Genomic DNA, 15,670 nt, shown 5'->3' on the forward strand with positions numbered 1-15,670 from the left:
AACCAACGCTGTTGTCTGCTTGCTTTTCCCAGGGAAAATGCATGGCTTTGAGTGAGTTGCAGCCTGACCAAGGAGGGAACTAGAGCTTTTCCCAAAACCACGTCTTATTAACCCTGTGCTGGTACCATGATGGAGGCCGCTGCGGAGAATGCTGAGCCGCGCTCCTGAGGCTTTACAAAGAGGTCAGCAAAAGGTAATACGCTAGGAAATTCTTCTGGGGTGTGAATAGTGTTTTGTAACAGCTATCGCATTGGATGTGGGAAATATTCAGCAGAGATGCTAACTGATCTCATTACTACAGCACCTGCTCCTGTATGGTTTGCACTTTGTGCAAAAACGAAGGGCTGATGATATTTGTAGATCCGCAGGCTAGCTGTCAGTACCCAAGACAGCTTTGCGTCCCCTTGGAAAGCTTTAGGCAGCTGGCAATCACAATTCTGTCAACTTCCATCTGAGCAATAAATAAGAGAAATCATCAATTAGCGTGCTGTTAGAGACTCGCTCCCAGAAACGGTGGGATTAAGGCTCAAGGCAACAGCCAATGCTGCATATCAGCACGTCTAGTGCAGAGAGCCGGCAGATGGCACAGCACGTCTCCCTGGACCCGCCGTTTAATGAAAATTAAACACGGCATTATCTGCAGTTGGTTGGTTCAGAGATTGGACAAAGCCATAAGTAGTTCTTTCAATATGGTTTTATGTGTGAGCGGTCGTGGGAAGATTGTGTTTATTAGTGCCATGGGAGAGAGGACACTGTTATGTTGCTCTAAGAAATACTTCTTAGCAGGGTGTTTCGTGCTGGAGAGAAACCCCGCTGGTAAATAGATTTTGAAGATGCCCTTGAAAATGGAGGGAGGGGTGTGAAATGGGAAGGACCGCAGATGGTCGTGAAAATAAGGGAGAAGTGAAGCAAGGTCGTGGCTAGTGCTGGTTTCTGTTTCTCCCACTGTGCTTCTGGAGAAGGCGCGGACACTGCCCAGGGATGTGCTTTGGCTGTGGGATGGCACTCGTCCCCCTGGGCTCCTGCTTAGCAAGTCTGGCTGCCCCGCTCAGGAAGGACCCGCGCCTGGGCCTGCCCCAGCAGCCCCTGCTGCAGGTCAGGATTTAGGTACCTGGGCAGCAGCTTTGCTTCCCCCGCGTGGTCCCGCGCTGCCAGGGTCACCTGCCCAGCGTCCCTTCCATCTGCTCGCTCAGGGTGCGGTGGATCAAGACGCCGCCAGTCCCACTTGCACGCAAACGGTCTGCATTTGGAAAGCACACAGGCAGTATGTAGAACCCTCAAAGGAGGTGCGAGGTACCCTGCTTGTTCTAGAGCTGGAAAAATTGCATTTACAGAGCAAACTTATCCAAAGGACAATCCAGTCAGCAGTGTGAATCTTGTCATTCGCAGGACAATGGCAGTGAACATTGTTGGTAGGTAGCGTTGCTGTCTTTCTGCACCTGGAAAACATAACCCTAGGTGGGCGATAAGCATGCGGGGTAAGCCTGGCTTGCCTGTGGCAGCTCGGACAGAGGAGCTGGCGTGGCAGAGATGGACGGTGCTTTCTGCACCAGCACCTGAAACTTCTGCTTGTACAGGGCAAGGAAAATACATTCAACTCACATGGAAATGTATCTGCTGCTGCTTTAAATCGTGTTAAAGCTTTCGTAGTCGTCTTCTATGATATTCCATCAGCCACAGCCGGGGTGTTGTTTTATTGTCACTAGCACTGGCAAATACAAATCTCAAACCCAAACATTTGGGTTTTAAGATGGGTTAAAGCATCTGTTAGGTTAGTTGCAAGGTTGCATGACTTGGGGCACCACTAGGAAAAGCAGTCTCCAGAAATCAGTTGCCTTTAGAGCTTTGTTTTTGCAATTGTTAATGTGAGATTTAAAAAGAAAAAAACAAATGTGTTTCAGCTTGACTGTAGTGCACCGAATGCAGGACGTTCCCTAAAAACCATCAGATTGCTGTTCGTTCTCCCTGTTGACAACACTGTGGTCCATGTTCATTGCCTTGCCTTAACGAGAAGGGCTTGTTATTCTCTTCAGAAAGACAATCCTCCTGAGGGAAATTCCCATCAGCATCGTCGCAATAGTAAGGAGTATATCTGGACATTGTATTGTCACTTCTAGCCAAAGGGTCTGCAAATGCTTCCGTCCATCAGGTCTCACCCTTGGGGAGGCAGGAGACGTGCGATCGATGGCTTTGCTTCGTGGGTAAGGTGAAGCCAGTTGGAGTCCGACTTCCTTGTTGCTGTGCAAAGGTGGAATTTTAAGATTAGAATCTGTGCTTTCCCGAGCGGACTCTGATCCGGCGGAGTACCGTGGTGACTGTGAGCTGCTGCTGGCTGTAGGAATGGATGTGGAAATGCACACCGAGGGCCGGCGTCTTTGTTAGAAGAGCAGGTGAGCTTGTCTTTTGTTCTTTGAGGTGTGAGAAATGTATCAGCTGGGAGGAACAAAGTGTGGCGTACATGAGGCTGGGGAAAAGCCCCAAGCCGCCAGCGGAGGGGTGTCACCCTGCCCCCAGCACCAGCGGTTTTGTCTGGCTCCCGCGGCCCGTCCTCCAGGCCCCGTCTGGCGGGGCGGGCCGGGCCGTGGCCGGGGGAGCCGGGCGGGTCCCACGGGCGGGTCCCACGGCTGGGCCCCGCGGCCCGGCCCCTCCCCGCGCAGCCGCGGCCGGTAGCGGTTGAGCGGCCGGGCCCCGGAGCGCCCCTCCCGCAGCGGGGCGGCCCCGGCGCTGCTGCCCGGGCGGGCGGGGCCGCGCGGCGATGGCGGAGGCGGAGCGGGAGCCGCTTGTGCCGCCGCTGGCGGGAAGTTCCCGGGACGGGCCCGGCGGGGAGGCGCCCCCCGGCATGGAGCGGCGCGCCGAGCCCGGGGAGCCGGCGGCGGCTGAGGAGGAGGACGAGGCGCGCCCGGACTCGCCGCCGTTCTTCCTGCTCTACCCCGGCCATGGAGCCGCCGCCCCGCCCGGCGTGTGGAGACCCCCGGCCCCCCGCGGCGGGGCCGCGCTGCCCGTGCTGCTGCTGAGCTACACGGGGCCCGACGGAGCCGCCGGCGACGGCCCCCGTGAGTAGCGGCGCCCTGGGGCGGGGCGGCGGGCGCTGCCTCCCGTGCTGCCCGGGCCGGAGCTGCCGTGGCCGGGCGGGGGTGTGCGGGCCCGGGGCGCAGCGGGCGGTGCCCTGCAGGCGGCGGTGGCAGCCCGGGAGAGTTGGCAGCGGCCGCGCGGTGCGGCCGGGCGCAGGGACGGGCCGTCCCCCGGATCCCCGGGCCGTCCCCCGGATCCCCGGGCCGTCCCCCGGCTCCCCGGGCCGTGGCGGTGCCGCCCTGGCCTGGCCGCTCCCCGGGCAGCGGGGGTGACCGCGGGGGGAACCGGCAGAGCGCGACACGTGGGGCTCGGGAGGGAGACCGTTTGTGAGCAACGCCCGTCCCCGGGCTCAGCAAAAGAGTCCTTTCTGGGAGCAATTCGTGCCGCCCTGTGCAGTCGAACAAGCAGCCCTTGGCCTGGGGTGCAGTCGTGGCTGACAAACACTTGCTCCGAGTGCTCTTGTAGGGAACGAGCCCCGGTGAAGGGCCCCGCACGCTGGGCGCCCCGCGAGGTTCTAGTGCATTGCCACTGTCGTCTCACGTGGGGCATTCGGGTACCAGACAGTTTTCTGCTTCCTAAGATTCCCTTCCACGTCCTTGTAGTGTATTGGGTGAGCTCAAGTACTCTGAAGTAGCTGTTGTGTGTGCTTTAGAAACACACAAAAACTGCATGGGACCTGCACGTACCTATCCATCTTAAAACAGCCATCAGCTTTATCTTCTGGGCTTGGGCCATGTCGTGGGTGACCAAGGGTTTTACCTTTGCTTTGTCCCCTTCTGTCTACATCCTGGGTGAACATTCACATATTAGCTGATTATTTTTGGGTGGGTATCTCTCTTTTTTTCTCCTGCTTTTGAAGCTAATGTACTTCACTTAAACCATTACTCAGCAAAGCTGTCACCAGTGAGGGAAGAACGTAATTTCTGTGATGCCAAACGCGGGTGGAATGACCTGACTTGGCTTTGAGCTGTATGAAGGGCTCCTCTGACTGCGAACTTCTGTGCGCAGGCCAAAACTGCCTCCCTGATGAGCTGTTTAAACTGACAGCATCCTGTAAAAACCTTCATTTTCAGATTATTTTGTTTTTCCTAATCACAGAATCTTTGTGCGCTGTAGTGCTGTGATGTGTGTGCAAGGTACTGAGCCATTTATGACAGAAAAGAAGCTTTTAAGAAAAATATTTAATCTTAGGCATCGTGCTTTTGCTGTTCCAAGCTCTTTCTAAGGAGGTTTCTGTGTAGCTGCGGTGGAAGCTGGCGCTGGGGTGAGCGTGGCAGCTACGAGCAGTCAGTGTAGGGATGCCCGGCTGGGCGATGGCCTGTCCCTGCTGTCACCCGTCCTCTGCAGCGGCTGTGCAGCTGAGCTTGGTGAAACAGCTTCACAGAAGGTGTAGCAAAGTTCCCCGAGGTGCACAGCCATGCAGCGGCGTGTGTCACAGCCCGAGCGGCGGCGTGTGTCACAGCCCGAGCGGCGGCGTGTGTCACAGCCCGCTTGTTCCCGACGGGCCGACGCAGCGTGAGCAGTGTCTGCAGGAACGGGAATTACAGGAACCGCCGTCTGTTTGCATGGTGTCGTGGGCTGTTTCTCTTGAGGCAAACTGTAAATCTATTTGTTCATCATCCTGTCTTTGGTTCTGTGTTTGTGTGGTGGTTTTATTTCTGAAAAACCAGCTCTCGTTGGTTGGTGGAGCAGCGAGAGCAGTGGATCCTGGTGCTACCGAGGCGTGCTTGTCCACTGGATGCTCTGGGGGTGTCACCAGAGCAGGGGTAGAACTTCACTCTGCCACAGAAACACCGTTTTGTGTTTGACTTGCTTAACTTACCGAACTTAACTGCTGGCAACCTGTAGAGCGTGTGGCCTCGTAGGTGGTGTTGTTCTTGCACCTGCTCATTGGGTGCTCCGTTGTCAGCCGTGGTCCCGGGTACAGATGCTTTCAGGTCTGTGTTGGTGTTAGCGGGAGGCCCCTCGGTGGCCTGTGGAGCCCTCTTTCGCAGGCTCTGCTCCAGTACCACCGCATCAGGCTGTCATAGCGTGTGACAGCTCAGCATCGTCTGTTCTTGATCTGCAAGAGTACCCAGTGATTGTTCCTGTCTGCTTCCCCTGATTCTTCAGCGCGGCAGTTATTTTGAGTCAAGATAAGCTGGGGCATGTGGAGAAGGCTATTTTTGCATCTTGTGTGTGTATTAGAAAAATGTGACATGCTCTGAAATCTTAATCCTATTCCACACAGCTGCCAGCTGAGAGAAGCTGCCTGAGTGAGGAGCGTTTCCTGCTGGCTCGGGAGCTCTCCCTGCGGTGCCTGGAGGTTGTCATTTCCATGAGCAGCCGTGAAAACCAGTGCTCTGTGTTGACATCTGTGTGTTCCAGTGGAGGCAGTGACCCTACACTGACAAGTCAGTGTTTCAGAATATTTTGGAGGTTTATTTGAAGGTTGGCACGAGGGGTTTTTTTGTTTGTGTCATTATGATGCAATCGTTAAACTGTTCTGTTGAGAGAGGTCTTGCTGCAGGATTGAATGGCACCCAAGGCTGCTTTACCCTTAAAAATCTGGACAGGTGTGTTTGTGACCAAAAATCTGGACAGGTGTGTTTGTGACCCAATGAAAGCCCTTGCAGCTCGGTGCTACCTCGGGAGAACACGTGGTAACGGAGAACAACATCATTAGAGGATGTCTCCTATTACAACTTCATTTGCTCTGTGAATTTTGTCTTGGATGTATTTTTTTCCCTCCAACCAATCTTCCTCCCTCTTGTCTAAGTTGTTTTATTTACGAGGTAAGAGAGATGAGATGATTCCATGAGTCAGATAAGGCCACAAGAGCAAGGGAAGGAGGTTGTGAAAGTCGTCCATGCCAGTGACACCTGCTTTTTTGATGCAGATGATTCCAGACAGACAGAAGGAGCAAGAGGATTTACTTAAACATGCTGAGCTGCAGTAAATCCTTAGAATACTTCTAAAATACAGTAAAACCAACTTGGTGTTGAACCCCGTGCGCAGGGTTCACAGTGTCGCTGTTGTTTGAGGTAATGTGTGTAGCTGTGTTGGCACAGGAGTCAAACACTCCGCAACACAGATGTTTTGTCACTAACGTTATCTTTTGAGATTGCACTCCGGGTGAGAGTCCGACCGTGTGCTGTGTGGAGTAGCAGCTTTATCAGCTCTCCAGCCCAGCGTGGTCCTGATGCTGCTTTTTCCGGTCGTCACAAGTGGCACAGCTGCTGGCAGGGACATGGGCGGTTGGACGGCTCATTGATGCGGCCTTGGAGCCCAAGTGAGAGAGAGAGAGAGAGAGGATGGGAGCAAAAGGCGTGACGTGTTCATAGGTTTGCTAGTAAGAGATTTTCACATGTCGGGCAAGAACGTGGGCAGAACACGGGCAGATCAGAGCTGTTGCCTTTGGAAACGAGGGAGCTGCCCTGCTGGACCAGCCTGTTGGGCTGCTTAACCCCATACGGCACCCGCAGACAGGTTACGTGATTTACAGAAACCTGCAAGAACTTGCTCGTGGTTCATGCGTGTGTGATACAGAGGCTGGTGTTTCTTCATGATTTCTGTCCTGTTTGTGTGGGGTTGCCTCTGGCGTTTCAGTCGCTCTGAGGCACTCGGAGCAGCTATTTCAGAGCTTGGTGTGTCTGAGTTGTTACCATCGGACCGTTCCCTTCAGCAGTGGCTCCCGTTTGTACAGCATCCATGGCTTTTCTGTGGTTTCGGTGGTCTGCTGGGATTTTCACTAGCCAGCAGCACTGTAGTCATCTGCAGCAATAATCTCACCTGCTGACCTTGCTGTTTTGCTGTACGGCTGATTCGCAGCCCCTGCACAGGGACTGGGTCAAGTCTCCTCATCATTGAAACCTGGTTTGGTTGCAGGCTGGACTTGTGGAAGTAAAACTCCACCCAACGGTGCCCCTGGGGTCCAAAAGGTTGTTTGGGAATTTGTTTGGGTTTTATTGCTTAGATTGTTGTAATTTATTCAGATTTTGGAAGTAAACCCATGTTCCAGCATGGCTGGTAATAGTGGCCGATGGAGCGCTTTGCTTTGCAGATGATGAGTCTTAAAATCCCAACGCAGCCAATTTCAGTTCTTTTATCCTGAAAACACTCGAGCCAAACCTTGTCCTGTCCTGTGGTGTCGCCAGGGCCCGTCCAGCTTAGCAAAGGGGCTTGTGAGACCAGCCGAGGCTGCCCGACTTGTGTGAGATTGAGAACAGCACTCGTCATTAGTGATGTTCCCTGCAGTGGTGCCTGCACCGGGGTTGCCGTTGCCCTTTGAGCGCTCGCAGACGCGGGATGGAGCGTTACCGCTCGGCATTGAGCTGCGCAGCAGTTTTATCAAGGGCTTTATGAAAACGCAAATATTTGATACCTTCTTCTGTGTCTTTGTAATTCTTTGTGGCACAGGCTGAGGGCAGGGAGGCTTGGCTTGTGTTTTCCAGGTGACGATAAAAAGCTCCCAGAGCAGTAACTCACAGGATAGTTCCTTTTTTTAATCTTGTTTTAGAGATTTCCCGTAGTGCTGTAGCTGATACATGGACATGACCTGCCTTTGTTACGGTGTTGCTGCTTGATTTAGTGTTTCCTGAAAGCTGTACTGTAAAGGCGAGTTGTCTGTTTCTGAAGTGCAGGTGTAAATTCAGGCTGGAACCTGCTCTGGACAGCTGGAACGCTCTTAGGTCTTCAAATACCCTGATCAAAATTGGCAAGAGAAAACAAAACAGCTTGAAAAATAAGTTCTGAACTTGTCGTTGTTGTCTCCAGAAAACAGAATTGTACAGCTCCTCAGAGTTTCTAAGCATCCGCACACATTATATCGTGTTTGTTCCTTAGAGCAGCAGAGGTGCGGTGTGATAGAGATGAAGCATCTCTGTTTCGGTTAAGGTGGCTATTCAGAAGTCCTGTTAGGTGGTGTATTGTGTCCAAAGCTTTGTGTGGGGCGAAACAGACTAATCAACTGAAATCGATCAATGCTGAAAACTACTCTTCAAGACATTTAAATATCCCTATGGAATATTTGCAACCAGAACATTGCAAACAGGAGTCTGGAAACACAACTGAGCTGGAGAGGTAGATGGGCTGCTTATTCCTGCATGCAGCAAATAGCAGAAGAGAAAACCAAAGTAAGTGGAGCAGTTCCTTGTGTAACAAACTGTGCTGCGCCCCTGGTGCGCGGTCCCTCCAGCGCCGCGTTGTGAAACGGGAGCTCAGGGTTACACCTGCTGCTGCTTGTATTTCAGTGGTTTCAAAGAAAAAAGCTCACCTGTCTCATAATCAGATATGTTTCATAATAGCTTGCACAATAGCTGATGGTGCTTTGTTGACTCTAAAGGGTTTATTTTGATGATTTGCTGTCTGTTTAGACCCTTTCCCAAGGTTAGGGGGAAGCGAACATGTGTTCTGCTGTGGCTGTTTGGACATGGCAGCTTTCCCTGGTTCTAAGAGTGTTGCAATGCGAACGCCGAAACTGGAGATAGTGATCAGTGCGAGGACGCCTGAGTATCACCGGAGTTCCACGGCTGTCTCTACGGTTTATAAACGCCCTTATCGCAGGGAGGAGGAACAGTAGGGACTGCTGTCATTTGTGAAATAACTCTCCTTTGCATCACCGTAATAATACGCTGCACGGCCCTTTGTTTGCTTCGTCTGCCGGCAAGAAGGAGTTGCTGAGTCAAAATGTGAAGCACCAAGCAGGAAGTTTTCCCTGAGAGCAGCTGCTTTCTCTTGCCTGTTAGAATAACAGCTATTAACCTTGTTTTCCTTTTATGAGGCTTTTGACATAATGGGTGTTTTTTTCCCAAAAGCTGTATGCATTGGGATGCCGAGTTCTGTATTGACATATCAATTTTTGTATTTCACATCCCTAAGAAATAGACAAGCATCCTTTTGAGTATTTTCTTTAGGGAAGAACAAGTACAGGGAATGAGTAAGGTCTCCTGCACTAGTAATTGATCCGTTGCTGTCAGTATAGTGTTTTGGTGAACGGTCAGCCTTTTCCACACGTGCATCATTTCACATGGGTGCTGCACATTGCTCTCCACAAATGCTCTGGAGCCACAGAGGACTAGCGGATGGTGGGGTAACGCGGTGCTGCTGGTGTGGCTGAAGCGCCGCGGTGTCCCGGCGCTGTCCCCTGCAGGCGCGTTGGACAGCTGGGGCGGGACGGGGAGCGGTGCTGTCCTTGGGTTCTGGGGTGACTGGGAACTTGTTTCTCTGCTCGCTGGGAGCCGGCACTGCCTCCTGAGCCTCGCCTGAGCCGTGCCTGTTTCCACACGAGGTTTTCGAAGTGTGAGATTGAGTCTAGTAGCTGTGCATCTTTGTGGTGCTCTCCCTCATTGTTCTTTATGTGCGTCTGCCCTCCTAAAAGAGCTGAATCCTCGATTGCTGAGGTGCTTGCAGCCAGATCTGGTTTTCCTCGCTGTTTCCCCAGGAGGATAAATCCACCTCACATTTTTGTCTATGTGGGAAATGTTAGCTCCAAGGTACCCCTTGAGAAGGCTGCACAGCAAATGAAATGCACACTGCAACTTGCGCATCTACTGTGAAAACAAAGGTACTGATTTAATTCCTGTGGTGACATCCAGGCGTGTGAAGGGAATACAAACGCGTCTTTGTATTCCTGGCGCTGCTCCTCTGGGCTCCTTTGTAGTGCGGGGCAAGCGATGAGCAAGGCGCGGTGTGTCCTGCTTGTGGCGGACGGCCCGGCCAGCCCGGTGGCAGGGGCTGAGCCTGGTGGCAGAGGCTGAGCTGAGCCCGAGCCCGGTGGCAGAGGCTGAGCTGAGCTGAGCCCGGTGGCAGAGGCTGAGCTGAGCCGAGCCCGGTGGCGGGGGCTGAGCCCGAGCCCGGTGGCAGGGGCTGAGCTGAGCCGAGCCCGGTGGCGGGGGCTGAGCCCGAGCCCGGTGGCGGGGGCTGAGCCCGAGCCCGGTGGCAGAGGCTGAGCTGAGCCGAGCCCGGTGGCGGGGTCTGAGCCTGAGCCCGGTGGCAGGGGCTGAGCTGAGCCCGAGCCCGAGCCCGGTGGCGGGGGCTGAGCCGAGCCCGGTGACTGGGGCTGAGCCGAGCGCGGCCCCGCACCCCGCACCCCGGCGCCCGTCACATGAGCGGGATGCTGAGCCGCTCATTAGTCAGCCATTTTGGTCGCCACCCTGCTCACTGCGCACAGCCAATCCTGCCCGCACCGCACGGCGGACCGGCGCTGGAGCGCAGACCTGCACAGCTGGCTCTACCTTCTGCCTTTGTTTTTGCTCGGATAATCATCAGAGGAATCCATTCTTTTTTCTTCCTCTGCCCTTTTTTCCTTCCTCTTGATTCTTGCGTTCTCTCGTCCCGTGCTGATGCAGCAGGCGGGTTCTCTGTGGTCGCCGGGGATCGATAGCCTTCTAGCATAGCTGAAGACGGCGGCTGCCGGTGCAGAGGAGGGAGGGACAGCCGAGCATCACGGAGCAGCGTTTTTACCTTGCTTTGTATCTGAAAAGGCCAGAGCATTCTGCAATCCTGAGCATATCTGTCCTTTAATAGCAAGGTATTTCTTATTTTATTCTTCAGAAAGCTTTTCTTTGTAGTTCTTTCCCCCCGCGTTGTTGTTGTACCAGCTGAGTCATCATGTCTGCTCTGACGCCTCAAAGCGACATGCCAACCCCCACCACAGACAAGATCACCCAGGCTGCCATGGAGACCATCTATCTGTGCAAATTCCGGGTGTCCATGGATGGAGAATGGCTCTGCCTGCGCGAGCTGGACGACATCTCGCTGACCCCCGACCCGGAGCCCACCCACGAAGGTACGGCCGCTCGCCGCGCGGGAGGCGTCGTCCTGCCCAGGGGCCAGGAGGCCGCGCTGGTGCTTCAGGTCGCCCCTAGGATGTGTTGCATCTTCTGTAATCCACACTTTGAGAAAGGCAGATTTGTGCTTAATTGCCTTTTGTTGGTTGATTGGTTGTTTGTAAGATGTATCTGTAAATACGAGGTGTGTGTGTCAGGAAGGACCATGCCACGCTACATGTTAAGTGGTCCATGTAATAATGGTTTTACTCTTAAAACAGGGCTTATAGCTCTATTTATCAGCTGTCAGCTTTTACAAACGGGGCATACTGGCAAAATACTGACTTTCCTGCATGCAGTCAGTGGGTAGTTTTTGGAAAGCCCCAAGTCCCCGAGTGATTACGCAGTTAGGCGTTTGTCAGGTGATGGACCATCACAAGTCTTGCAGCGCGCTGCTCTTGGCTGTGCTGTTGTTTATGGGGGCTTGGCAGCCTGAAATGTGGAAGTGCAACACATCTTGCGTTCTTCTAGAAGAGGAATTGTGATCTGGGTTGATAATGGAAACAGTATAACACTAGGTCACATAATATGAGAATTGAAAGCTCTGTGAGCACATAAAAAACAAGAGGACGTCCAGTCATTGCTCTACCAGTAAAAAGGTGGGGAAGGAGGAGATAGGATGGATTTCTGCAGGGATTTGCATAGTGGTTACTGCTCCCATGGTTACTTGGCCCCAACACGCCAGGTTCGGGGTGTCCCTTGCAGGAGGCCGAGCAGATTCAGCCCCTCAGCCAAGGGGCTCCAGCTCACATCCAGTAGCGGCCGCGCTGCGACTCCACCGAGTTGTCCTGCTTGACCCGTTCGCTGGCTTTGTCAAGCAGTAATATCGTCCTGTATTCTGCCTTGCTGGATGAGGCGACGTAAATTGCGGTGAGGATTAGAGCTTTAAAATGAATTCCCAGGTGATAAGCGAGTTTCCCTGTGACAGCTGGGTTCCGTGGTAGCAGCCTCGGGTTTGGGCTTGGTTGCCAAGCGCGGAGTCAGACAGAGGTCCCAGCAGCGCCCGGGCGGCGGGAGCTGTTCCCGGTTCAGCGCCCTGCAGGGCCGGAGCAGGGCGTGCAGGCCGAGCCTAGCCTGCCTGGCCCAGCTCAGCTCAGCTCCAGCTTCTCGGAGTGCCACGGCCTTACACCTTGCTCAGCTCGCTGGTATGGTTTGGGCCTTCAGGATTTTTTGAACAGTACATTCTAGTGCCGGCGGATTGATTTTTATGTAGAATCTCTCATAAATGGTAACTACGCCTTGGCTCGTCATGCTGTAGGTAGTAAGCGACCTCTAAGCAATCCAGGGCTGTTCCCACAGCACAGCCTGGAAAACCGTTTGGTGAAGCAGTGAGTCAGTTCCTCAGATCCTGATCTGGACATGCATGTGCTCCCTGTTCACGCTCTGGCTGTGACCAGGCTCCCGAGGAGGGCGTGCTGGGACGGATCGGGCTCTGAACGGAGCTCCTCTGGGCTGCCTCTCCGAACACGCTGCGGGTGTCCCTGCGGTGTACGGATGGCACTCCTGCCTGCCCGGGTGAGCAGTTCAAACGCTAGTACTACGGTAACTCTTCTCCAGTACTAAAAGAAGAATTGTTTTAAAAGCTGTCCTTCCAGAAGAGGTTGGAAAATAGTATTTGCTTATTTCCTTCACATATGGTTTAGTTGACATATCAGAAATCAATAAAGCAAAAAGCTCTGTCATAGTGACCTTCTGGAGGTTGCTGGTTGGGAGGCAGGAAGTCTGGTCGGGGTTTGCGTTCTTTTTGTTTTGTTTTGTTTTTCACCCAAGTCGTGTTTTAACGGAGCTATGAGGTCAGGAAAAAGTGTTCATAATAGAAAAGCCGACGCAGCGTTATCCCTGGTGTTAGAGCCGGTGCCACTGCATCAGCGCGGCTGCGGTGTCCTCGGCAGGGGCGGAGGGACAGGGTGGCGGGGCTTGCAGGCACCCGGCGCTTATCCCAGAGGAGAAACGGCGTCGGGGGGCTGAGGCTGCCGTGTCTCGGAATATCTCCGGAAAACTGAGGGACGAAGGCAGGGATTACGAGGAAAGAGAAGACAAATGCCAAAGGCATAACAAAAGGTTGCCTCTTTTCCTTAGAAATCAAGATGTACAAATTAATACGTTGCTGTAGCTTGTTGAAATAAGGGTTTGAAGCCTCTGGTTGCTGTTCCTCAGCTCTTGCTGCTTCCCAGGAGTTTCCTGGCTCTGTGATCTGCTGTGCCCCTTTCCCAGCCATCCTGCCTTCCTCCTCCTCACCCACAGCACACCGCTCCAGCCCTGTCTGCCCCAGGTCTGCCCCAGGTCTGCCCCGGCTCTGCCCCGGCTCTGCCCCAGCTCTGCCCCAGGTCTGCCCCGGCTCTGCCCCAGCTCTGCCCCGGCTCTGCCCCGGCTCTGCCCCGGCTCTGCCCCAGGTCTGCCCCGGCTCTGCCCCAGGTCTGCCCCGGCTCTGCCCCAGGTCTGCCCCGGCTCTGCCCCGGCTCTGCCCCAGGTCTGCCCCGGCTCTGCCCCAGGTCTGCCCCAGGTCTGCCCCGGCTCTGCCCCAGGTCTGCCCCGGCTCTGCCCCGGCTCTGCCCCAGGTCTGCCCCGGCTCTGCCCCGGCTCTGCCCCGGCTCTGCCCCAGGTCTGCCCCAGGTCTGCCCTGGCTCTGCCCCAGGTCTGCCCCGGCTCTGCCCCAGGTCTGCCCCAGGTCTGCCCCGGCTCTGCCCCAGCTCTGCCCCAGGTCTGCCCCGGCTCTGCCCCGGCTCTGCCCCAGGTCTGCCCCGGCTCTGCCCCGGCTCTGCCCCGGCTCTGCCCCAGGTCTGCCCCGGCTCTGCCCCGGCTCTGCCCCGGCTCTGCCCCAGGTCTGCCCCGGCTCTGCCCCGGCACTGCCCCAGCTCTGCCCCAGCTCTGCCTCGGCTCTGCCCACCATTGCCATGGGCGCAGGAGGAGGAGGGCGGTTCTGGGCACTGAGGAAGAAAGACAAGACCAAGGATCAGGAACAGAACAGCAGGCAGGGTGAGGAAGGTTTTAGAGTGATGAAATGTGGCTCTAATGGCTGTTATGCTCCTGTTTGTTTGCGATATATATAATGATCACTGAGGCCTCTGTATGGACTTAGGTGTAAAAACCATAATGGCTGTATTTTTTTGTTGCCCATTGGAGAGAAGGTGCATGTGTGGGACTGAACACTGGTCTGAGCTTTGGGGGACGTTAGAAAATCGCGGCTCGGGGCGCTCCAGTGCTGGGGAGAGGGGCGATCACTGCGGATTGTGCCGTTGCGATTACAAAACTCATCTGCTGTAAACGCTCCTGAGAGCAGCAGGAACCTTTCACATGGTGACAAAAATTGCATGAGTTTGGTTTCTTTTGTTAGGAAAAAACAAACCAAACAAACCCTCTCTTAGAGTATATATGGTGCTGGGAGCCCCTAAAGGAGATCAGACTTAATAGAACAGATGTGAAGTTCATAGTGGGCAAGATAAATGAATTACAATGTGTTAATGGCCACAAGTCTATTGAATAACAGGTCGTGTAATCCAGGCAGCACGGACTGAAGAGTAAGATGAGCAAGAAGGTCCCCCCGGGACGGGGGACACGTCCGATGCGTGTGTTGGCACCGAGGCCGGGCTGAGCCCCACAGCAGGCCCGCGCTGAGTTAGTTCCGTGTTTCAAATTGTAAACTTGTGTAGATGTTTCCTATGTTGTAATGAAGAAATTACAGTGGAGAGAGATTTTCTTTGCTCTTTAAGCTTGTTCAGACCAAATCAAGTCAGATCTGGGAAATGTGCAGCAGGGTTATTTCCCTCAGAGATAATGAACTGAAAGTGTTGCACTTCCCAAGACGGGAAGTGAAAGATGGGGAAAAACGTACCTACATGTGATGTACATTTGCTGTTTACTTGTTCCATAGGTGTAATGGAGAGTGGACTTGGAATTCCCGACTCCTCTGTACTTGTTTTTCCTTCCTCGTAACCTCTTCCCGGTTTGTTGCACATCTGGGACTTTGCTGTTTGTTTAATGTCCAAGTGTCCGTGGCGTAGGAAGAGCGGTGATGTGGGTCTGTGCCCTTGGTGAGGAGCAGCGTGTTCTAACACGGGTGCGGGGCAGGGGGGCCGGCCGGCGTGCGCCGGGGCCGCCCGAGCTCTCTGGTCTGTCCTGGTGCCGAGGGCTGGCTCGGGCTGCCGTGGCTTTACCGAACGTCTCCTCTGCTGTCGTGGGCAAGCTCACAAAATAAGCCCTTTGTCCCTTTGTGAACGGGTAAACAGAGCACAGGGACCCTGATATTGCTGTGTTCTTGTTTTTTGTAACTCTTCACTAATGTTTTCCGCAAGCCCCCGCACAAAAACCCCAGATCTGGGTCAAGCCCTTCCTGGTGGCCAAGGCAGCACAGCTGACCTTGCTTTGTTGCCGAGTTCTTTCAGACTCAGTTTTCACTTCCCAAAGTTGGTGCTGGGGTTTTGTTTCAGTTATTTTGCTGACTTCTCAGTTTCTCCTTATGCATTTGTTAACAACTTCTGTACTTAAAACCCCCCAGATCCTGACCTATTTAGTCCGTCTTTGGAGGAACTTGATTATCATATGATGCTTGGAAACTATAAAAAGGATGTGTAAATTCATTGCTTTGTTTTGCGCGTTGTTCTTTACCCATGAAGAAATGCCATAGCTGTGTCAGGAGCGCTGCGAGCCTGGAGCACTGAGGGACCTTCCTGCTCACACCTTCTTTAGTAGCTTCAGTCTTAGATAAACTAAAGCACAAAACCAAAAAACCCACACCCAAACCAAAAACCCCACAGCACTCTTTCTGTTCAATAGCAGCATGAAATGATGTC

At 53.9% G+C, this 15,670-nt stretch overlaps 1 protein-coding gene across 11 annotated transcripts in view; it reads left to right on the forward strand.

Moving 5' to 3' along the window:
• The first annotated feature begins 2,283 nt into the window (after positions 1–2,283).
• RUFY3 (RUN and FYVE domain containing 3) overlaps positions 2,284–15,670 on the forward strand; it is a 51,482-nt gene continuing 38,095 nt past the window's right edge. For 2 of the 11 annotated variants that reach the window (XR_011738993.1, XM_071808319.1), the window contains exon 1: positions 2,733–3,053. Coding sequence is in view for 9 of the 11 variants with exons in the window: in XM_071808319.1 (XP_071664420.1) it covers positions 2,756–3,053 (298 nt within the window). In the remaining 2 variants the exon portion in view is untranslated. Of the gene's footprint in view, positions 2,391–2,732; positions 3,054–10,025; positions 10,841–15,670 lie in introns of those variants that run through there. The other 9 variants (XM_071808323.1, XM_071808322.1, XM_065837276.2 and 6 more) reach the window with 9 other exon arrangements.

Source organism: Patagioenas fasciata, chromosome 4, assembly GCF_037038585.1.
Source record: "Patagioenas fasciata isolate bPatFas1 chromosome 4, bPatFas1.hap1, whole genome shotgun sequence".
Lineage (NCBI taxonomy): Eukaryota > Metazoa > Chordata > Aves > Columbiformes > Columbidae > Patagioenas > Patagioenas fasciata.